A 25,266-nucleotide genomic window follows, 5' to 3' on the forward strand; every position below is an offset into this window, starting at 1 on the left:
GCCTGCTGGATAAACTCCAGGGAAACATCAAATGGGCACGAATGGAGATTAAACCCAGTAAGTCCCGCAGTATCTCCATTGTCAAAGGCAAGCTTGCCAATGAGAGGTTCCACGTCAACAACGAGCCAATACCAACAGTTCTGGAGAAGCCTATCAAAAGCCTTGGCCGCTGGTATAGCGCAGAACTCAAAGACTCGAAGCAGGTGGAACAACTCAAGCAGGATACAATCAGTGGCCTCAAGCAGATCAACAACACTGCTCTCCCTGGGAAGCTGAAGCTGTGGTGCTTTCAGTTTGGACTGCTGCCCCGTCTCATGTGGCCAATTTCCATCTACGAGGTCACACTATCCCATGCCAACCGGCTGGAGAGACTGGTGAATGCACAAGTGAGGAAGTGGCTTGGACTGCCGAGAGGCCTTAGCAGCATAGGCCTGTATGGCAACGGAGCCCTCTCCCTACCAATCTCAAGCCTGGTGGAGGAGTACAAATGTGCCAAATCAAGGCTGGAAATGACTCTCACAGAATCCCGGGATCCATTCGTCAGAGGTGCTGCTCCAATCCTAGCAACGGGGAGGAAAGGGAAGCCATCTGCAGCAGTTGCGGTGGCAAAGACCGCCCTCAGACACCGGGATATAGTGGGGCATGTCCAACATGGCAGAGGGGGCCTTGGCTTAGAAACAACAACACCCACATGGCAAAAGGCTACTCCAACCGAACGGCGGAAGATGGTGGTTGAGGAGGTGCGCCACCAGGAGGAAGCAGCCAGGTGCGCCAAGGCAGTCTCCCAAGCCCAGCAAGGCCGCTGGATGAAGTGGGAGAGCGTGGAGAGGAGGAAAATCACGTGGAACGAGCTGTGGAGCATGGAGTCTAATAGGCTAAGTTTCATCATCAGAGCCACATATGATGTCCTGCCCTCTCCTACCAACCTACATCTCTGGTATGGAGAGGACCCAGCCTGTCTCCAGTGTGCAGCCCCAGCAACCCTCAAACACATCTTGGTGGGTTGCAAGACCAGTCTACTGTAACTCAAGGAAGATACACCTGGCGCCACAACCAAGTGCTAAAGTGCTTGGCTGCCGAACTTGAGCACAAGAGGGTAACCACCAACGCCATGCCTCTAAATGCCCAGACTACCTTTCCACAGAAAACAACCTTCATCCGGGAAGGGGAGAAACAGCGGACCAAGCCATCACCTCCAGACTCAGGCCCACTGAACGCAGCCCGGGAATGCGGGTAGACCTCAGCCAGAGGCTCACCTTCCCACCCGAAATTGCAGTGACCAACCTGCGCCCAGACCTAGTCCTCTGGTCCAAGTCCTGCCGGCGTGTCTTCATCGTAGAACTGACGGTCCCATGGGAGGAGGCCATCGATGAGGCATTCGAACGGAAGAGGCTGCGGTATGCCAACTTAGCAGTCGAAGCAGAGGGTGGGGCTGGAACGTGAAGGTGTGGCCAGTGGAGGTGGGCTGCAGAGGCTTTGTAGCCAGCTCCACCACAAGGCTCCTGAGGGCAGTAGGGATCAGAGGACAGGCCCAACGGAAGGCAATCAGAGAACTGTCCACTGCAGCAGAACGGAGCAGTCACTGGCTGTGGCTGAAACGTAGGGAGTAGGGACCCAACATGGGCTCCAAAATGATCACGTGGTGCCACCGTGCGACACACACCCAGGCCTGATCAGCCTGTGGTGGGCCAACCTCGGCAGAGGGTGTCTTGTGATAACTGGCCAAAACACCCAATGAGGTCGGGGACCACAACTGAAGATGTGTCGTACTGGTGGCACCACGTGATCATTGCAAAATTCCACTCCACCCAAGAGGACATCTCCAACTCCACTCAATTGTTGTGCTGAATATTTAGGGATTTTAACAACCAGTCCTATTAAGAATCCATGGTAGAATGATAGAATGATCATAGAATCATTCTAACATTCTATAGTATAATACGATATATTATTATGAATTAATTAATTAATGAATGAATTCATTTTTTAATTATTATTATTATTTTTCATTATTTTTATCATTCTATGATCATTCTAACATTCTATAGTATAATATGATATATTATTCTAATTCTAAGGACAAAATAAATGAAGTGGAAAAAAGAAAAAAAAGAACATAGAACATTTCATTTTATGTTATGTTCTTTTTTTCCACTTCATTTCTTTTTTCCTTAGAATTAGAATAATATATCGTATTATACTATAGAATGATAGGATGATTCTATGATCATTCTATCATTCTATCATGATCATAGAATGATAAAAATGATAAAAACGAATTAGTAAAAATCGTTTTTCTCATTTTTCTCACTCTATGATCATGATAGAATGATCATAGAATCATTATATAGTATAGACATAGTATAGTATGATACAGGGCTGGACTGGCCATCTGGCATACCGGGCATTTGCCCGGTGGGCCGCGGTAGTTTTGGGCCGAGCCGACCGGCAAAAAAAAAAAAAAAAAAAGTTTTTTTTTTTTACATATTATTTTTTTTACCAGCCGGCCCGGCCGAAAGCTACCATCGAACGGCCCATAAATCGAAATCTACCATTGTACGGCCCATAAATCAGGGACAGCGGCCCATTGGTCAATTTTCTATACAGACACTGGGCTGGCCCAATCAACAGAGAGAAGGGGGGGGGGGGGGTCAGGGGTCACGCACGCACGCAGCACCAGACCTCGTCTCAGTTTCGCGGTAGTTTTGGGCCGAGCCAGCCGGCAAAATAAATTTAGTTAGCCTGGATAGTTACTAGATAGATACTGAGAGAGATGGAGCGCAAAAGCACACGAAAACGGAAGGGAGGCTGGGAAAAACTTAGGGAGAAAAACAAGAAGAAACTCGAGGCAGATGCTGCCAAATGTGTAAACATTAGGGACATGTTTGCTGCACCCTCAAGTTTACCACAGCAGCAACAGCAACAGGTTGAAGAGGAGGCTAGCAGGGAGGAGCGGGAGCAGGGTACAGATACAGAGGGTTAGGGTTAGGGTTAGGGTTGAAGAAGAGGCTAGCAGGGAGGAGCGGGAGCAGGGTACAGATACAGAGGATAGAGAGGATACAGAAGAAGCAGGGCAGAGTCAGCCTGTAACCGTTGACCCGGTAAGGAAAATATAGGTAGCTGTGTAGGGGTGTAACGGATCGCCCCCCACGGTTCGGCACGCATGTGTACCGCGGATCAATTGCAAAATGTAACCAAGTAATAATATTACTTAATATTAGTTAATATCCCTTGTAAATCACAATGTAGAGTTGCCATGAAAAGATAGACGCGACAGTTGCGTGCTTTGTTTTACTCTAAAGCGCAATGATAGGTTGATAATGGAGAAAAAAAATCTAGAACAACAAGGCTGCGTTAGTAAATTCGCTCTGGAATCTGATCACTGAGTACACTGGTCTACTTGCACTGGTACCATTGCTTACTGTATGTAGTCGTCTTTGTAGTGGTTTGGGGGAATACTACAGTTTGTCATATGACTGTACAGCACAGTATATAAAACGAGTATATAAGGCAAGTATTTTTGTGCTGGTGGGTGTGGTCCGACCGATTGGGGTGGGCCTGTCTGGGCCAAAAATGCCAGGGCCTAATTTTTGTCCCAGTCCAGCCCTGGTATGATATAGTATAGTATGATATGATATAGTATAGTATGATATAGTATAGTATAGTATGACATAGTATAGTATGATATAGTATAGTATAATATGATATAGTATAGTATGATATAGTATAGTATGATATATTATTATCATTCTAAGGAAAAAAATTATAAAGTGAAAAAAAAAGAAAATGTTTCACTTTATATTTGTTTTAAATAAAAAAGAGTATGATATATGATATATTTTCTTTTTCACTTCACTATCCTCTTCCCCAGCATGATAGCATGATATAGTATGTTAGTATGATATATTATTATAATTCTAAGGAAAAAAAGTATGAAGTGAAAAAAAAGAACATAGTATAGTATGATTCACTTTATTATGTTTTTCCTTAGTATGATACTTTATACGTAATACAAAAGCAGTGAAATGTAAGAGCAACATGGACACACACATTTATAATATAGTATAGGGGACTGGTGTTTCCCTTTATATCCTAGGCTTCCCTTTATATTGGGTACCTAGGATATAAAGAGAAACCTAGGATATAAAGGGAAACCTAGGATATAAAGGGAAACCTAGGATATAGAGAGAAACCTAGGATATAAAGGGAAACCTAGGATATAAAGAGAAACCTTGGATATAAAGGTTTCGTATAGGATATAGAGAGAAACCTAGGATAGAGAAACCTAGGATAGAAAGAGAAACCTAGGATAGAAAGGGAAACCTAGGATATAGAGAGAAACCTAGGATATTGATAGGATGTGTTTTACATTGTGCTTAGGTAAACCCTAAATACTTTATCATTAGTGATTATCATCAAGTTGTAATATCTGAACTGTTGAGAGTGAGCCAACCTCTCTCTCTCTCTGTCATGTACAAACTGACTTGTCAGCTTGTCTGTGTAATGGGAACGGAGCCAGAGTTAGACTGAGAACTTGACCAGGGACCAGCATAGGACCTGGGTCAATAGGTCAGTATATTTAGGAACGGCCAGTCAGCTGACTAGAGTCAGGTAACTGTTGACCGGAACGACCAACCCGTTATGGTATGGAGCAGAGGCAAACTTGCATCTAACTTTAGTGTGTAAACAACATGTTTGACTGGAGACTGGTGATTGGCAAGGAACAGCTGATTCCTGTGTCAGCAGGAATCTAGGATATAAGGGCCACTGTAAGATGTCATTCTGTGTGCGTTCTGTCTGTGCTTGCGGCAGATAACACCCGACGTCGTAAATAAACTTGTATCTTAATTGTCTACCTCGAGCATTAATTAATTATCATAAGGAAACAACACCTCTCGGTCTCCGCCCTCATCTGAATATTCACCCACTATCAGATATAAAGGGAAACCTAGGATATAAAGAAAAACCTAGCATATAGAGAGAAACCTAGGATATAAAGAGAAACCTAGGACAGAGAGGGAAACCTAGGATATAGAGAGAAACCTAGGATATAAAGAGAAACCTAGGACAGAGAGGGAAACCTAGGATATAGAGAGAAACCTAGGATATAAAAGGAAACCTAGGATATAAAGGTTTCATATAGGATATAGAGAGAAACCTAGGATATAAAGGGAAACCTAGGATCTACGGAGAAACCTAGGATAGAGAGGGAAACCTAGGATATAAAGAGAAACCTAGGATATAAAGGTTTCATATAGGATATAAAGGGAAACCTAGGATATAAAGAGAAACCTAGGACAGAGAGGGAAACCTAGGATATAAAAGGAAACCTAGGATATAAAGGTTTCATATAGGATATAGAGAGAAACCTAGGATATAAAGGGAAACCTAGGATCTACAGAGAAACCTAGGATAGAGAGGGAAACCTAGGATATAAAGAGAAACCTAGGATATAAATGTTTCATATAGGATATAGAGATAAAAGGAAACCTAGGATAGAGCGAGAAACCTAGGATATAAAAGGAAACCTAGGACAGAGAGGGAAACCTAGGATAGAGCGAGAAACCTAGGATATTAAAGGAAACCTAGTATATTAAAGGAAACCTAGGATATAAAGGGAAACCTAGGATATATAGTATAGGTATACTATGTTCCTTTTTTCTATTTCCCCCACTTCACCACTTTCCTCCCCAGTATGACAGTATGATATAGTATAGTATAGTATGATATTATATAGTATAGTATGATATAGTATAGTATAGTATGACATAGTATAGTATGATATAGTATAGTATAGTATGATATAGTATAGTATGATATATTATCATTCTAAGGAAAAAAATATAAAGTGAAAAAAAAAGAAAAATGTTCACTTTATATTTGTTTTAAATAAAAAAGAGTATGATATATGATATATTTTCTTTTTCACTTCACTATCCTCTTCCCCAGCATGATAGCACGATATAGTATGTTAGTATGATATATTATTATAATTCTAAGTATACTAAATATATAATATATTATATAGTATACTAAAAAAGTATGAAGTAAAAAAAAAGAACATAGTATAGTATGATTCACTTTATTATTATTTTCCTTAGTATGATATTTTATACGTAATACAAAAGCAGTGAAATGTAAGAGCAACATGGACACACACATTTATAATATAGTATAGGGGACTGGTGTTTCCCTTTATATCCTAGGTTTCCCTTTATATTGGGTACCTAGGATATAAAGAGACACCTAGGATATAAAGGGAAACCTAGGATATAAAGGGAAACCTAGGATATAAAGGGAAACCTAGGATATAAAGGGAAACCTAGGATATAGAGGGAAACCTAGGATATAAAGGTTCCATACAAGCATGTCGTTGATGTACCGAGTCCACTTTTAATTCATGTAAACAACATTCTCACAGAGGAAAGATTGTTCAGAACAATGTCTGTGTGTAATAAGATAACAATGCTGATAAGAAACTCAGCTTCTGGATGAACAATCACTCTCAGTGAAAAGAAGGAAGCGTAAACTTTCAAGACTATCAAAGAATAAAGACTCAAAACATGAATGAAGCAAAACTAAAACAAATTAACTGTTAACTTTCAAATCACAGAAATGCATTTCAGAGAAGTATCTCTCACAAGGACAACAACATCCTTACAGGAGTTCATACATAATATTAGACAGTGTTAGACATGGAAGATGATGTACTGGTAATTACATTACTTATTATATTATCACTTTATGAATAATTATAACTTTATATCATACACACTCCTCACCAGACGTTAACACAACTGACGCTTTCAGCATCAAAACCTTATTGAAGAGAAGAGAAATACCCTTCTATATAATAATCACAAAACTGCAAAAAAAAAAGAAGCAAAAAAGAACAAATAACATGGGTATTTGACCATGTAGGAAGACATGATAGAGCATTATGTTTTCATTTGTTTGGCCATTCCCATGCCTCATAATACTCACCAGAAAATTATCTACAACAATCTTTTCCCCGTAAGAGAGAACAAGTCCCTCCCATAATTGACAGATCTTTAATTATTATAATAAGCCTATACAACCTCTGCATAACAGAGTATATGTCATCTTCATCAATAAGTTAACAGCGGCATTAAGGCTTAATTGAATTCCACAATATAAATCTACCCTCAAAGTAATCATCATTATGATATGATCATCATTGGTAGAATAGAATCAGAGTCAGAAATATTCATATTTAAGTTAGTCTTGTGTAAATGAATATACGACTGAGAAGCGTTAATTACAGCTGATTAAAGGCCAGATTTGGTATTAGCACATGGCCTACCCTAAGCATCATTATACAACAGTTAGATCCGACCAAGTAATTTGATTGGACAAGAGGCATTCCATGAGTGCTGATATACAGTATAACAGCACTGGGACTTTTAACTATATGTATCACTCCGAAATGACCGTTAATACAAAGTAGCTAGCCTGCAGATGTTTGTGTTCAGGTTACTAGGCAACAGTCCAGTTGAAGTTCAGTTGCGGAACTATTTTTTGTTGACGGAGCCAAAATAAATGATTAAATAAACAAACAAATCATAATCTGTTGTCGCTTATTACTGTTAACTAATAAATTGCGCTGTAGAACTGTTGTATAAAAGCAATATCACAATGGCCTGCGGCCTCGTACCTACGACCGAATCACAGCCGTGCTGATATTCAGTATAACAGCACTCCCTCTCGTGTGATATTGCTTAAATTCATTCAAGGGGGAAATCTGGAATTCAAATGACAACAAAGCGGTTTCGTCCACCACGTTTATGTTAACCACAGTTAACCATCTGCTGAGAGGGATGGGCTGGAGAAATGTGACCACTCTCTACGTCCCAGAGTTCCATGCTTCAGAAGGCCGTCGTATCTCCATAGTCTTTGTTCCATTGGACGTAGAGACCGAGCGTCTGGGGGCAGACGCTGGGCTTGATACGCTTCAGAGAGTCTTCAAAGTCTTTACACCGGATGTTCCGGATCTGAAAACGTGCATTCATGATAAAATGTTAAATGGACTGCACTTAGCGCCTTTTTTGCTGCTTCAAAGCGCTTTACAACGGCCTCTCATTCACCCATTCACACACATATTCTCACACCAACGGCGGCAAGCTGCCATGCAAGGCGCCGGCCCCGCTCACTGGGAGCAATTTTGGGGTTCAGTGTCTTGCCCAAGGACACTTCGACATGTGGCCAGCCAGGGCTCGAACCGCCAATCTGCCAACCTTGTGATCATTAGACGGCGAACTCTACCTCCTGCGCCACAGCCGGCCACGTAAAAACGATGCTATGAGGCTAACATAAATGTGAGAGGTAGTAATATTCATATCGGTTCAATAACTTGTTCTATGTTCTACTAGTCACAGCCAGACTGTGTTCATATGTTCGAAGCTGTTTGATGTCGTGAACCTTACCTCACTGGCTGCCATGTTCTTCACTGTCTCTGGGCTCAGTTCTGCATTAAAGAAAACAACAAATCACACTTTTGAATGACAACCTGGACTAGAGCTCCTGGAACAAACTCCTTGAAGAAATCAAACAGGCCCAAACCCTTAAAATAGTTAAATCTAAGCTAAAAACGTGAATGTAGCAGTTATGATTAAACACAAACACTTCTATCAATGTCTTTTGTATTACTAGTGTCTTATTAAATGTTTTATCTATTTACTTCTTATATTTGCTTTTATCCATTGTCATTTGTATTTTCTTACTATGCTGCTCTTGCTGTATTTTTAATGTATGTAAAGCACTTTGAATTGCCTTTGTTGTATGAAATGTGCTACACAAATAAACGTGCCTTGCCTTGCCTAGAGGGTGCTGGAGGCCAAACACAAGCATGCACATAATCATCTAATGCTAGGGAGTGTAGCAATGCCATGAACACATATAATAGTAACTTAGAACACCCCAAGAATAACATTCCCTCAAACGACCGGTACATAGTAGCGTGACTAATGTCTGTACAGCTGAAAATCGAATACATTTGGTGGAGAATGTATTGTATTGTGGTTTATGTAATACTGTTCAGCACTTCAAATCAAATCAAATCAAATTTTATTTGTATAGCGCATTTCTTACAAGATGCAACTCAATGCGCTTCACACAATGAACATTTTCAGTCAATCAGTCAATCAATCAGTCAGTACTGACAGAGCCGCGAGCAGGCAAAAGTAAAAACCTGTACACTATGTAGCCAGGAAAATTCCCTTGCAGCCCTCTACACATAGAGCGACTACTAGCCAGTTTGCCTACCAGTACCCAGCGGTGGCCCCCCACACCCCCCCCCCGGGAATCCCCCGCCGCCCCACGCACCCAGCCCGCCCCACCACCAGCACACCCGGCCCAGCCACGCAAGCACAGACCAAAGCGGCCCCGCACAAGGACGGCCAAGCAGGTGCCCCGGCTGCGGAACAGACCAGGCACTTGTAGTTGATATAAAGTGGAGGACTAGATGTTACGTGCCTAATGCCGAGACCTTTGATGGGCACACTTGTTATTTGCAGCTTTCAGAATTGTATTTATATAGCAAGTCATGCATTGAATGTAACTCCAAGTGCTGAACAGTATTAAATAAACCACAATACATTACATTCTTCACCAAATCGTGACGTTAGAATTATATTTTTGTCAATATTTAGTTTTTTACATAATCTGATCCATTAGGTGTTTATTAATGCCAGTGTGTTTAAAATGTTGACATTTTTTAGTTAGTAATTAATAAAATACAAAGGTTCCATCTCACAGAACATAATGGAATGTAAAAACTGTGACGCTCAATATCTCTGAACTACCCTAAACAGAGATTATCATTCTAAGCTCACGAAATGTATTTGGTGAAAGGTTTTACGTTTTTCAGCTGTATTAGTGACTGATCACATTAGTCATGCGACTTGCACCAGTACACATGTATGGAATATCAAAAATGCAGTTATTGCATGCAAAATGTTTTCGATTATTATATACTGTATATTATCAATACGTTTAGAGCCCTGAAATAGGAGGTGCATGTCTTAACAAGGTTGTACTTTCTAAATGGTGAACCCAGTCTGAAGAAAGAACCCATTGAATTAAACCTGATAATTTCTACTTTTTTTTTACCTGATAGTAATTGTTTGATTTCGAAACAGAGTATTGAGATACAAGCAACATCTCTTTCCAGCAGCCATGGAGAGCTCTGTACAGGGTCCATCTGCTATAGGTTATCTACTACCTGGACTTTAACACTAGAAGAGCCGTGAGGGGTCACGGTGACCCCTGTGAGTAAACAATTTTTTATATCTTTGCACTCGATCAAATTTCAGGACCCTCCTTTCATGACTTTTCCGAGATATGTGCGTTCTACCACCCAGTATCCTTACATTTTCTAAATCACTTCAGGATAAGATAGTATTAAGCTGTTTTGTAGTTTTTCTGTGTAGGAGGCAGGCTAAAGGCGGCTCTACTAGTAGGTAAAATAGGCACAGCTGTTGTAGTGTTAACCACCAGTTGCACTCACCTCTGATTGGTCCCAGAGCAGCATCTTTGGCCAATGAGGTGAGGTCACTTCCTGAGTAGCCCTCCGTCATTCTAATCACATTAATATTGGAGGTGGAGCAGAGTTAATGCATGATTAATAATAATAATAATAACTTGGTTTTATATAGCGCCTTTCTCAAACCCAAGGACACTTTACAGATTTTACAGATAGAAAGTCAGACAGACACAACAGAAAGAAGAGCAAAGAAAACAAAAAAGACAGCGATAGTGACAAAACTAAACTAGGGGCCAAAGGCCTTGGTGAACAGATGAGTTTTGAGGGCTGATTTGAAGGTGTCCAGGGTAGGGGCATTAAAGGTGTCAGGTAGGGGCATTAAAGGTGTCAGGGTAGGGGCATTGAAGGTGTCCAGGGTAGGGGCATTGAAGGTGTCCAGGGTAGGTAGGGGCATTAAAGGTATCAGGGTAGGGGCATTAAAGGTGTCCAGGGTAGGGGCATTAAAGGTGTCAGGTAGGGGCATTAAAGGTGTCCAGGGTAGGGGCATTAAAGGTGTCCAGGGTAGGGGCATTAAAGGTGTCAGGGTAGGGGCATTGAAGGTGTCCAGGGTAGGGGCATTAAAGGTGTCAGGGTAGGGGCATTAAATGTGTCAGGTAGGGGCATTAAAGGTGTCAGGTAGGGGCATTAAAGGTGTCCAGGGTAGGGGCATTAAAGGTGTCCAGGGTAGGGGCATTAAAGGTGTCCAGGGTAGGGGCATTAAAGGTGTCAGGGTAGGGGCATTAAAGGTGTCCAGGGTAGGGCATTAAAGGTGTCCAGGGTAGGGCATTAAAGGTGTCAGGTAGGGGCATTAAAGGTGTCAGGTAGGGGGGGCATTAAAGGTGTCCAGGGTAGGGCATTAAAGGTGTCAGGGTAGGGGCATTACAGGTGTCAGGTAGGGGCATTAAAGGTGTCAGGCTAGGGCATTAAAGGTGTCAGGGTAGGGGCATTAAAGGTGTCCAGGGTAGGGGCATTAAAGGTGTCCAGGGTAGGGGCATTAAAGGTGTCCAGGGTAGGGGCATTAAAGGTGTCCAGGGTAGGGGGGCCATTGTGGATCACTGTGGGGAGAGAGTACCAGAGGGTGGGAGCTGCCACCCTGAAGGCTCTGTCCCCGATAATGCTTGTCTTTCCACATATATGACAGTATACGTGTAATGTGAGTAAGTAAGTAAGTAAGTAAGTAAAATGTATTTATACAGCACCTTTCCCAGACCAAGGGTCACAAAGTGCTTTACATAACAAGGAAGAAACACAATAAAACATAATACCAGAGCAAAAGCCACAGCAGGTTGAAACAGGCAAACAAGTGAAAATAAAAACAAGTAACAGACAACAGGTGTACAACAACATCAACAGGACACAGAAATTACAGATAGAAAAGCTGGGGCTATCGAAAAGCCTGTCTATACAACACAGTCTTTAGCTGTTTTTTAAAAACCTCGACCGCCGATCTAAGATCCAAGGGCAGAGCATTCCAGAGCCTGGGAGCCACGGTTTGGAATGCTCCATCACCCTGGGTCTTCAGTCTGGCACAGGGGACAACCAACAAACCCTGGTCAGAGGACCTGAGAAACCTACTGTGGCTGCAAGGACGCAGTACTCACTTGGCTAGACGCACCAACTCCCCCTGGCCTAGAGGGTTTCCATGCTTTCCCAACAGATTCCTCAGCAACTTGAATCGCGTCTAGAAACACGACAAACACATCATCTAACATCAGATTAACAACGCAGTGAGACCAGTATCCTAGGGCGAGTTCCCTAAAAGCGCTGCGGTACTGAGAGTACCGCGGTACTGATTGTCTTTACGTCCGTAAGATCGTCTCATCACACATACAGTACGTCTTTCAAAAATCAACCCCTACTTATTCGGTTGTTAAGTCTGACGTCACACGTGACCTTTAGCAATTTCCGGGTCCAAATAAAGTTTTCCCCGCACCAGAGTACCAGTGTACTAAAGCACCAGAGTACCAGTGTACTAAAGCACCAGAGTACCAGTGTACTAAAGCACCAGAGTACCAGTCTACTAAAGCACCAGAGTACCAGTGTACTAAAGCACCAGAGTACCAGTCTACTAAAGCACCAGAGTACCAGTGTACTAAAGCACCAGAGTACCAGTGTACTAAAGCACCAGAGTACCAGTGTACTAAAGCACCAGAGTACCAGTGTACTAAAGCACCAGAGTACCAGTGTACTAAAGCACCAGAGTACCAGTGTACTAAAGCACCAGAGTACCAGTCTACTAAAGCACCAGAGTACCAGTGTACTAGGGCACCAGACTACCAGTGTACTAAAGCACCAGAGTACCAGTGTACTAAAGCACCAGAGTACCTGTGTACTAAAGCGGTAGAATGACAGTTCAATCGTTTTTTCCCATATTGTTAGCGTCTTTGAGCCTCGGAAAATATAATGAATTATTATTATTACTGCGGCAGTTCGAAGAGAGCGCCTCAGCCAACGTTGGACCCGGAAACACGTCACGACTTAACAACCGAATACCCAACCCGGTTCATAGAGGTCGTTGAGTCTTGAGTGACCTTGAGAGTTCAGCTGGAACTCCTCATCATCTGCACTAGGTAACGAACTACCATAGCGTTAGCCTCGTAGCATAATTGCCTAAGTCATGCTTCACTATTGGTCAGCCGAGCCATCTTTGTATGTAGTGTCGAAAATGCCTAAGATGTCATAGAGATGACTTGGGCAGATAGTGATGTTGGAATGTAACAAGCATTCTGATAGGCTGATGTCATAGTAGGCAATAATGCACAGTGAATCAGCAGTGTTAGGAGAGTAGAGTTAGGCAGATATCTCAATTTGGCCAAAATATGACTTAGGCAATTATGCTACGAGGCTAACGATATTTCTAACCCTAGAATTCAGATTACAGTCAAGTGTACCTCACTCAGACCATTTAAATGTCTTTATTATACTACACATGTTAGTACACAGGGATACATGTTTGATAATAAACATGGTTAGTCAATAGTCATGCAAAAGAGGAAAACAAAAAACAATACAAATATTATACTTATTATAAGACATAGCCCACCTCCTCCATGGGTAAGGACACATACACCCTTTTCGCAAAGCGTCTGTAAAACAGAGACATAATACGTTATTATGATGAGCTTCCCACGGCTGTCAGAACTGCAGAGTCACTACCCATCTTCCGTCGGAGACTGAAGACCTCCATCTCTTCAGGTTACACCTTAACTGCTCCTCCTGAGACATCTACTGCCTCCCAGCACTGCGTCTCCTGAAGACACCCGCTTTTCCCCTCTACTGTGTCCCCTAAAACTTCTATTGCCCCCCTTGTACTGTTTCTCTGTTTCTCCAGTGTCTAAATATAAAAAAATATAAAAAAGTCTAGGTTTAGAAGAAGGTGATAGAAGAAGGTTTTTCCTTCTATCAATGGCCCCTGGCCTGAGCTGGATTACTCTTCCTGCTACGACGGGTGGATTGATGATTCACTTGCTTAGTCAAATGTATTGATTGTAAGTCGCTTTGGAATAAAGCGTCTGCTAAATGGCAAAAATGTAAACGTAAATGTAACCTGCCTCACAGTTCACAAGCTTTATCAATAAGGAATAATTGCCCCTGATGAAAGATTCTGAATGGAATGTTCTATCCAGGGGTGGTGGAGGGGTATATGAGGGTACTATGAGGGGTATATGAGGGGTATATGAGGGGTATATGAGGGGGTATATGAGGGGTATATGAGGGGTATATGAGGGGGTATATGAGGGGGTATATGAGGGGTATATGAGGGGGTATATGAGGGGTATATGAGGGGTATATGAGGGGTATATGAGGGGGTATATGAGGGGTATATGAGGGGTATATGAGGGGGTATATGAGGGGTATATGAGGGGGTATATGAGGGGTATATGAGGGGGTACATGAGGGGGTATATGAGGGTACTATGAGGGGTATATGAGGGGGTATATGAGGGGGTATATGAGGGGGTATATGAGGGGGTATATGAGGGGTATATGAGGGGGTATATGAGGGGTATATGAGGGGTATATGAGGGGGTATATGAGGGGTATATGAGGGGTATATGAGGGGTATATGAGGGGGTATATGAGGGGGTACATGAGGGGGTATATGAGGGGGTATATGAGGGGTATATGAGGGGGTATATGAGGGGGTATATGAGGGGGTACATGAGGGGGTATATGAGGGTACTATGAGGGTACTATGAGGGGTATATGAGGGGTATATGAGGGGGTATATGAGGGGGTACATGAGGGGGTATATGAGGGGGTATATGAGGGTACTATGAGGGGTATATGAGGGGGTACATGAGGGGGTATATGAGGGGGTATATGAGGGGGTACATGAGGGGGTATATGAGGGTACTATGAGGGTACTATGAGGGGTATATGAGGGGTATATGAGGGGGTATATGAGGGGGTATATGAGGGGGTATATGAGGGGGTATATGAGGGTACTATGAGGGGTATATGAGGGGGTATATGAGGGGGTATATGAGGGGTATATGAGGGGGTATATGAGGGGGTATATGAGGGGTATATGAGGGGTATATGAGGGGTATATGAGGGGGTATATGAGGGGTATATGAGGGGTATATGAGGGGGTATATGAGGGGGTATATGAGGGGTATATGAGGGGGTACATGAGGGGTATATGAGGGGTATATGAGGGGGTATATGAGGGTACTATGAGGGGGTATATGAGGGGGTATATGAGGGGGTATATGAGGGGTATATGAGGGGGTATATGAGGGGTATATGAGGGGGTATATGAGGGGTATATGAGGGGGTATATGAGGGGTATATGAGGGGTATATGAGGGGGTATATGAGGGTACTATGAGGGGGTATATGAGGGGGTATATGAGGGGTATATGAGGGGTATATGAGGGGGTATATGAGGGGTATATGAGGGGGTATATGAGGGGTATATGAGGGGTATATGAGGGGGTACATGAGGGGTATATGAGGGGTATATGAGGGGGTATATGAGGGGGTATATGAGGGTACTATGAGGGTACTATGAGGGGTATATGAGGGGTATATGAGGGGTATATGAGGGGGTATATGAGGGGGTATATGAGGGGTATATGAGGGGGTATATGAGGGGTATATGAGGGGTATATGAGGGGGTATATGAGGGGTATATGAGGGGTATATGAGGGGTATATGAGGGGGTATATGAGGGGGTATATGAGGGGTATATGAGGGGGTATATGAGGGGGTATATGAGGGGATATATGAGGGGTATATGAGGGGGTATATGAGGGGTATATGAGGGGTATATGAGGGGTATATGAGGGGGTATATGAGGGGTATATGAGGGGTATATGAGGGGTATAAGGGGGGGTATATGAGGGGGTATATGAGGGGTATAAGAGGGGGTATATGAGGGGGTATATGAGGGGGTATATGAGGGGTATATGAGGGGTATATGAGGGGGTACATGAGGGGGTATATGAGAGGGTATATGAGGGGTATATGAGGGTGTATATGAGGGGGTATATGAGGGGTATATGAGGGGGTACATGAGGGGGTATATGAGGGGGTATATGAGGGGTATATGAGGGGGTATATGAGGGGTATATGAGGGGGTATATGAGGGGGTATATGAGGGGTATATGAGGGGGTATATGAGGGGTATATGAGGGGTATATGAGGGGTATATGAGGGTACTATGAGGGGTATATGAGGGGTATATGAGGGGTATATGAGGGGGTATATGAGGGGGTATATGAGGGGTATATGAGGGGTATATGAGGGGGTATATGAGGGGTATATGAGGGGGTATATGAGGGGGTATATGAGGGTACTATGAGGGTACTATGAGGGGTATATGAGGGGTATATGAGGGGTATATGAGGGGGTATATGAGGGGTATATGAGGGGTATATGAGGGGGTATATGAGGGGTATATGAGGGGATATATGAGGGGTATATGAGGGGTATATGAGGGGTATATGAGGGGGTATATGAGGGGGTATATGAGGGTACTATGAGGGTACTATGAGGGGTATATGAGGGGTATATAAGGGGTATATGAGGGGGTATATGAGGGGTATATGAGGGGGTATATGAGGGGTATATGAGGGGTATATGAGGGGGTATATGAGGGGTATATGAGGGGTATATGAGGGGGTATATGAGGGGTATATGAGGGGGTATATGAGGGGGTATATGAGGGGATATATGAGGGGTATAAGAGGGGTACCTGAGCACAGCCTCGTCCAGCTCCTGGGGTCTGTTGGTGGCTCCCATCACCAGGACCCTGTCAGCCCCATCTGACTGCACCTGGGGGAGGAGGGGGAGGGGGGGGGGGGAGAGAGGAGGGGGAGAGAGGATCGGGAGGAGAGGGAAGAGGGGTAGGAGGGGGAGGAGAGGGAGGAGAGCAGACATGGGTGGGGCTCAGGGCTCACTAACAACTGTAGCCAGTCAAGCCTGATGGCACTGGATCACAATCAAAGTGTACTGGTTCGGAAGTGTGTGTGTGTGCGTGTGCGTGTGCGTGTGCGAGTGCGAGTGCGAGTGCGCGTGTGCACGTGTGTATGTGTTTGTGTGGACGACAGTACTGGTCGTTACCCCGTCAAACTGGATCAGGAATTCTGTTTTTAGCCGCCGGCTGGCGTCATGCTCGCCCTCCCTCCTCTCACACAGCAGACTGTCAATCTCATCTGACCAGGTTCAAATACATAACAACACACAGCTTCATCATCTACAGGCCCATACGCAGCAGCTATGTTCAGCTATGCTCTGCATTCTTTCAGAAGCAAAACACAACCAGAGTCAAGAAAATACAATTAAGCAAATCTTTGAGAGCTTATAATTTAAAATGCTAATGTTTAGTGCAAACCATAACACAGTTTTTTATTATTATTTTTAAATGACTGGACTTTTTAAGTAAAAGGCACTACATTTTATAAACACTGCTATGTCTGTCTGTTTTTATTGTATGTATTAATGAATGTTAATATGAATTAATATTATTATTATACAATTATGTAAGTAAGTAAGTAAAGCTTTATTTATATAGCACCTTTCCTCCTCGAAATGCAGCTCAAAGTGCTTTCCAACAGGATAAATATGTGACCTATGTATGTTTTTAATGTGGAAATGTATTCTTGAGCTGCACTTCTGCCTGTCAAAGGAGAATTTCTGTCACTGTGTGACAGACAATAAAGCTATCTTGAATCTTGAATCTTACAACTCAGAAACACAGAACAGATGATTCCTCCCACCTATGAAGATGATGGAGGGCTGGAGCTCTCTGGCCACAGCAAACAGCGCCCGCACCAGCTTCTCTCCCTCTCCCATCTGTGAGACAACACAACCTTTACTGTCCATGGTAATAACAGATATTATCATGTTTCTGTCTAGCATTTTTTCTCTACACACCAAACATTTGGATTTTAAATCAAACAATTAATATGTGGTTAAAGTAGAGATTCTCAGCTTTTATTTGATGTAGATATTGGTTTCACCATTCAGAAATTACACCACTTTGTATGCTTTTTATGACTCCTCTATACACAAGGAATAAAGGTTCAGACTTACATATTTAGAGGTCAGACTGGCAGCACTGATGTTGAAGAAGGTGGCGTTGGATTCCATGGCCACCGCCTTGGCCTGGGTCAGACAGAACAAGGACATGTGAAACTCCTAAATCTTGACCACGCCAAAAATAAAATAAACCTACAATATTGTTAGCCTCATAGCATAATTAAGTCATATTTTGGCCAAATTGAGATATCTGCCCAACTCTAACTCTACTCTCCTAACACTGCTGATTCACTGTGCATTATTGCCTACTATGCCATCAGCCTATCAGAATGCTTGTTGTTACATTCCAGAATCACTATCTGCCCAAGTCATCTCTATGACATCATAGGCATGTTTGACACTACATACAAAGATGGCTGACCAATAGTGAAGCACGACTTAGGCAGTTATGCTATGAGGCTAACGCTATGCAGTCAGTACCACACAGGGGTCACACATGTAGAGTTGGTCTGCCAGGTCTCCAGGCGTAGTGATCAGCTCACCAACATGGTCTTCCCGTTGCCTGGAGGGCCGAACAGCAGCAGGCCTCGTGCCGGGGTCCTCAGGCCGGTGAACAGCTGCAAGACACAAACACCAACAGACTGGATTAGTGGACTGGTGACTGAAGAAGTGATTAGTAGCATATCGTTAGCCTCAGAGCATAATTGCCTAATAATAATAATAATAATAGTAATACATTAGACTTATATAGCGCTTTTCTAGACACTCAAAGACGCTTTACAAACTGAAAAAATGTAGTAGTAATAATAAAAGACACAAAAAATAGATAAAAGAAAGTATAGGGGCCTAATTAAGGTAGTGCTGGGGACACATGGGAAGGGGAGGGGGAGAGGGTTAACCGGTGAAGGCGAGCTTGAAGAGGTGGGTTTTGAGGCCGTTTAAATGTTGGGAGGGTGTTGGCCTGTCTGATGTGGTTGGGGAGGGCGTTCCAGAGGGACGGGGCTGAGGCTGAAAAGGCCCTATCATAAGTCATAAGTCAGACTTATCAGCCTAAGTCATATTTTGGCCAAATGTAGATATCTGCCTAGCTCTACTCTCCTAACACTGCTGATTCACTGTGCATTATTGCCTGTGATGCCATCAGCCTATCAGAATGTTTGTTGTTACATTCCAAAATCACTATCTGCCCAAGTCATCTCTTTGACATTTTTGACACTACATACAAAGATGGCTCGGCTGACCACAAGTGAAGCATGACTAAAGCGGGGTACACACATAAGGATTTTCAAAATCTTAAACGAAATCTTATCTGAGACAGACCCCACACATGAAGAAAAAAAATCTTGGATTGAACAGCCTTGATCGTATAGTGTGTGGTGTGCGCCGATTTCCCCATTTCAGCACCCCACAGACATAAAGATTTTCGTTACGACAGACTCCAGACTCTCTAGAGCAGGGGTGCCCAAAAAGGTAGTATGGGTAGATCGCATGGCATTGAACAAACCCCCCCCCCCCCCAAAAAAAAAAAAAAGTTTGCCCATCATCCATCCTCACTATGGCTTTTGCCACTTGATTGACGTACAGGTAAGCCAGTCTGCGATCTGATCTTTTCACCTAACACACGGTTCACCACGCATGCGCAGTCAACAGCGCCAACTACAAAATACTAAATACCGGCGAGACTAATTAACTAGTTCCAGCTTCCAATTTCTACTATTTACTATTTAATACTAAAGAAAGGGTATACAAATGAGTGGGGAAGCTGGACCAAGTAAGAAACCAATAACGTACAACTTCCATCCAGAATGGGAGGAGGACTTTTTTTACACAATGTGATATTGGAAGTGCGTCTGTCTGATCTGCAAATCTACGATGGCTGTTTCGAAGAAGTGAAATGTGGCAAAAGAGCGAAAACGTACGGCTGCAACGATAGCTTCTTATCGCGTCAGTCACGTTCTTGTTAAACACAAGAAGTCATTCAAAGACGGCGAAATTGTGAAAAAAAGCGTTTCTCGAGGCTACAGATTGCCTTTTCGATGACAGATCCACAGTGGCTGATGACACCTTGCAGCCTGCTCCTACAGCCCTGACTACTAGAAACTAGCTGCCTCCTCCCAGTGCCAGGTCTCCCACTAAGGTAGAGAAATGCATTTATTTCCTCCTTTCAAACTAGGGAATTACCTGTTTTGTATCTGGTTTACTTTTCTGTTTGTTGGATCAGTAGTTGGCTATGGTACTGCAGACTGGCTGTCAGTGTGTGAGTGAGAGAAATTGAGGTAGGTGTGTGTGTGTGTGTGTGTGTGTGTGTGTGTGTGTGTGTAAGAGAGAGAGAGAGAGAGAGAGAGAGAGAGAGAGAGAGAGAGAGAGAGAGAGAGAGAGAGAGAGAGAGAGAGAGAGAGAGAGAGAGAGAGAGGGTTTGTGCTATGGCTCCCTATGCAGACTGGCAAATGTGTGTGTGTGTGTGTGTGTGTGTGTGTTTGTGTGTTTGTGTGTTTGTGTGTGTGTGAATGTGTGTGTGTGTCTGTGTGTCTGTGTGTGTGTGTGTGTATGTGTGTGTGTGTGTGTGTGTGTGAGAGTGAGAATAGCAAAGAGGGAGGGTTTGTGATGGTCTTCTCCTGTGTGGCTGTGTGACAGAGAGAGAGAAAGTGTATTGTGAGTTTACTATGCAGGCTGGGAACTGTGTGTGTGTGTGTGTGTGTGTGTGTGTGTGTGTGTGTGTGTGTGTGTGTGTGTGTGTTTGTCGTACGTGCGTGCGTGTACGTTTGCGATGTTGAAACTAGACTGGTAGATCTTGGCAGACTGGCTACTTGAAAAGTAGATCTTGGTTCAAAAAAGTGTGGGCACCCCTGCTCTAGAGTCTCGTTCCCCAAGCCAGAAATCTCGCGTGAACCCATCCTTTTAATATTGCCTTTAAATTACAAAATTATTAAATTAAGATTATATAATGATTAAAGCACTTTGAGCCGCAACGTTTGCAGGAAAAGCGCTATACAAATAAAGTTATTATTATTATTATTATCTAACGTAGTACCCTGACTGACCTGTACGAGACAACCATGCGGACAGGGCAAATAAAGTGCCGAATAACGAAAAGAAGAAGTCAGCTCGCTTCTTGATTGGCTACATTCCATCCACGTTATAGTTGGACTCGCGAGCAGGGTTGCCAGATGGAAATGACATTTTCCACCCTAACCACAGTCTAAAACCGCTAATTCCACCAAACAATCTGGCAACCCTATGATTTCTGGTCGTAAGTATTGAACACATTTGACATTTACGATTGCCGGCCACGCCCATTTTCCGAGCAGGTTGTCGGGAGAGATTGACTCTTAACACACCTCACACCACAGGATTTTGTTATAGGAAAATGTTAAGGGCCATCTGATAATCGGGCGTTTTCTGTCGTTTTCAGCCATCCGAAAATCGGCCAGAAAATCCTTATGTGTGTACCCCGCTTTAGGCAACAATGCGGCTATGAGGCTAACGATGTAATAAGCACATGAATAAAACTGAAGAATGCAACTGCAAGCGAATAAAAGCAAAGCAGAAGATAACTGAACACCACACATGTTCAGAAGAAAACTGAACACCACACATGTTCAGAAGATAACTGAACACCACACATGTTCAGAAGATAACTGAACACCACACATGTTCAGAAGATAACTGAACACCACACATGTTCAGAAGATAACTGAACACCACACATGTTCAGAAGATAACTGAACACCACATGTTCACTGTTCACTGTTCAGAGCCTCACCTCTGGTCTGATGGCAGGCAGGATGACGATCTCCTGCAGCGCCTGCTTGGCCAGGTCCTGCCCCGCGATGTCTTCAAACGCAACTGTGGTTCCGCTGAAATGAACATTTACACAGTGCTTAGGCCTGGACTACACGTATATGGATATTTTTCTAAACACACATTTTTTAATACAATTGGGCCTCTCAACCATACGAACACAGCGTTTTCACTCACATCAACTGAGATTTCTCTAAACGGATAAAAAAGGGAAGAAATACAAAAATATCCGATTGAGTGGATCAGTGTGGTTATGTTAAACGGAGCTGTCAAGCCGTTCACACATGCGCATTGAAGCAAAATGGTTGTCAACAGCAACAATGGCTCAACTTCATCGTTGGTCCACACAAAATAATCAGCTTTTGCTTTCTTCTTGGTCGCCATAACTTGCTTTTCTGTCTGTTTTGTACTTTCCTTTTCTGTCTGTTTCAAGGAGTTTGGTCTGTTTACGATTTGAGTCACTGCCGCTGTTTGATTACAACTGACTGCGCATGCCCATAACGTTCTTCTACGGTATTTGACAGATCGTGTTCAGTTTTTGCTTTTCGTATGGACAGAGATATTTTTGTGGTGTGGACAGTTTTTTAAACGTGGACGAAAATATCTGCTTAAAAAAATATCCATATACGTGTAATCAGTGTCTCAATCTCACCTATCCACAATCTCATTCAGGATCAGGTTGGCCAGCTTGCTGTCCACATTCTTAAAGTTCTTCATGTCCGTTTTCTTTTGGGGTACCTTTGCTGTTGCTGCAGGTCTTCCATTTTGTCCTTTTCCAACCCGAGGGGTAACCTTGGCAACATACAAACTGTCAAAGCCAAAAAGACACTAGTACACACCACAAAACAAAACTAACAAACAAAAAACGAATTAGCTACATGGTCAATTTGACAAACAAACACCTAAAAGGACATATTTATAATATATCATCAACTTTGTTCCGGAAGTAGGAGGTTATAAGACTACCTTTGTGTCGTTGGTCCTGCAGCCAGGTCTGACTGTGCTGGCAGGCTGGACACGACCTGGCTTCAACGGAGGGGGAAGATGACCTGAGAGATTGTGAGGATCCATTTTCTTTTTAGACGCTGCCGCTCCACTTTCTGTTGGTATGAGAGAAATTGATCTTAGAATTGATCTCATTTCAGGTCAAACAGGAAGAGATTGTGATGAGTCATGATGATGATGTGGAGTAGTACACTTCAGAACTGACCTAAAAGTGCAAGCCGGTCCTTTGCCATGGTAAGGTTGGTCATCATCTTAGCTTGAAGCCTCTTTGCCCTCTCACAGTGGTCTCCTGAAGATGGTGAGAAACACAGAGAAGTATTACATTTACATTTACATGTTTGGCATTTGCAGAGGCCTTATTCCAAAGTGACTTATATACATTTGACTAAGCAAGTGAATCATCATCCACCCGTCGTAGCAGGAAGAATAACCCAGCTCAGGCCCGGGGCCATTGATAGAAGGAAAAACCTTCTTCTATCACCTTCTTCTAAACCTAACCTTTTAAAAGGTGTTATATATATATATATAGACACTGGAGAAACAGTACAAGGGGGGCAATAGAAGTTTTTAGGGGACACAGTAGAGGGGAAAAGCGGGTGTCTTCAGGAGATGCAGTGCTGTGGGGCAGTAGATGTCTCAGGAGGAACAGTTAAGGAGCAGTTAAGGTGTAACCCGAAGAGATGAGACCTGGCCACAACACTGACAGTCTTTTTCTATTTGTTAGAAGCAGGCAGGAGTCACCTTGTCCAGTGGCCTCGACAGCGATGCCCTTCTCCAACAGAGCAATGCCCTTCTGGTACCACTGGACTGCCTCCTCCTTCACACCTGCCAGAGGGAGAAAGGGAGCTTTTAAAAGAAGAATATAAATCGCTGTAGCTATATTGACATGTCTACACATCGCCTAAAGAGTATCGTATAACCCCTAAAAACCTAATAGGGGGGGAAATGTAGGCATATATATATATTCCATCAACGTCACTAAAGGAAAATCCAGGGTTATTTTGATAAATCTCGCGAGAGTTGTAAAAAAAAAAGCCTGGACTTTGCTTTAGCAACATTGATGAAATACCCACCTGGTAGCCTTATAACACCTAATGTTGACATGCACATGCAAGTTCAATTGATGAATTCTTCTATTTGCGGAAACATATTATTGAGGCATTTATCATGTTTACGTTCCAAATAACACTTTTGTAATTTCAGATTCCTCCATGGATTCATATATCCTAAAATGGAAATATGGAATAAGTACAAATAACACAAAGAAAGAGATGGGACAACCTTTTTCATCCTCGTCAATCCTCAATGCCGTGGATAAGTACTCGAATGCCTGTTTATGATATTTTTTAATAAGTTCACCGTTGTCTTTAACGTCCACCGCCCTCTTCATTTTGAGATGTTTCCAGAAGAGAAATCCAACTACAAACTAAATATAAAATGCGGCCAACACATTAAATACAAGTACAACAGCGTCAGCCCTTAGTGTTGAATGTCTTCCTCTGAAACTAATTGGTATTTATCAGGTTATTTCTCATGTAGACGGAGAACACGTCGCCATGTTGTTGATACTTCCTCACAGCAGCTCCGCCCACCTCACCTCGGGGAAATGCAAATGAGGACTCCTTCAAAATAAAAGCGCCCATTTGGAGTTAGATTACAGCGAATATCGTAAATAAAATAAAATAAAAATAGAGTAAGCTACAATTCACAAATGTGCATCATGGCTGTTCTGACCATTATTATATATTTCAGTTTTATTTTATTTATTTTAAATTGTTATTTTAGGTACTGCACCTATTCGTTGCCGAGCAACCTGCATGCTCTGTTTACAGTTACACTGTGGCGGTTGATGCAGCAAAGCAGTGTAATGTTACATGAAAAGTTAGGCTTTTGTTTGTTTTCCTTCGTTTGAAAAAACTTGGGGGAGATATGTCCGTGAGTCAGTATTTCCCTCTTACAATGAGGTTAATGTAGCTAAAATATACATTCAGATTTTTGAGTTTCTATTCGTTGGTTTGATGTTGTTATCTATCTCATTCAAGCTTATGTTATTCCCCTAGTTATAGCCTATGTATCTATGACTTGTTGAAATTATATATTAATTTAATTCATTATTTATGTAACATAATGATGTTTATGATAAAAGTAATCAGCAAAGTTTATGTAGCCTAATCTAACTGTTGTATATCTTTGAATACATAACCGCCTACACACATAACACACACACACACACACCCACACACACACACACCCACACACACCCACCCACACACACACACACACACACACACACACACACACACACACACACACACACACACACACACACACACACACACACACACACACACACACACACACACACACACAGTCTCTCTCTCTCTCTCTCTCTCTCTCTCTCTCTCTCTCTCTCTCTCTCTCTCTCTCTCTCTCT

At 42.8% G+C, this 25,266-nt stretch overlaps 1 protein-coding gene across 2 annotated transcripts; it reads right to left on the minus strand.

Moving 5' to 3' along the window:
- Window positions 1–6,989: 6,989 nt before the first annotated feature.
- Window positions 6,990–24,360, minus strand: LOC308164981 (spastin-like). 2 transcript variants are annotated; one of them, XM_080539068.1, is made up of 16 exons: window positions 24,192–24,360; window positions 23,574–23,657; window positions 23,038–23,121; window positions 22,794–22,927; window positions 22,480–22,619; window positions 21,790–21,883; window positions 18,569–18,643; window positions 18,081–18,152; window positions 17,765–17,840; window positions 17,109–17,200; window positions 16,741–16,820; window positions 13,584–13,626; window positions 12,142–12,221; window positions 10,526–10,596; window positions 8,445–8,485; window positions 6,990–8,012 (listed from the first exon to the last, which is right to left on the minus strand). In XM_080539068.1, exons 1-16 carry the CDS (start codon window positions 24,220–24,222, stop codon window positions 7,887–7,889), a joined length of 1,323 nt encoding a protein of 440 aa, XP_080395194.1. In that variant the 5' UTR covers window positions 24,223–24,360; the 3' UTR covers window positions 6,990–7,886. The 2 variants fall into 2 exon arrangements, with proteins under 2 accessions (XP_080395194.1, XP_080395193.1); XM_080539067.1 differs by having other exon boundaries at window positions 24,114–24,360.
- Between the last annotated feature and the right edge of the window lie 906 nt (window positions 24,361–25,266).

The sequence above is a fragment of the Nansenia antarctica genome, assembly GCF_963989245.1.
Source record: "Nansenia antarctica genome assembly, chromosome: 1".
In the NCBI taxonomy this organism is placed as follows: domain Eukaryota; kingdom Metazoa; phylum Chordata; class Actinopteri; order Argentiniformes; family Microstomatidae; genus Nansenia; species Nansenia antarctica.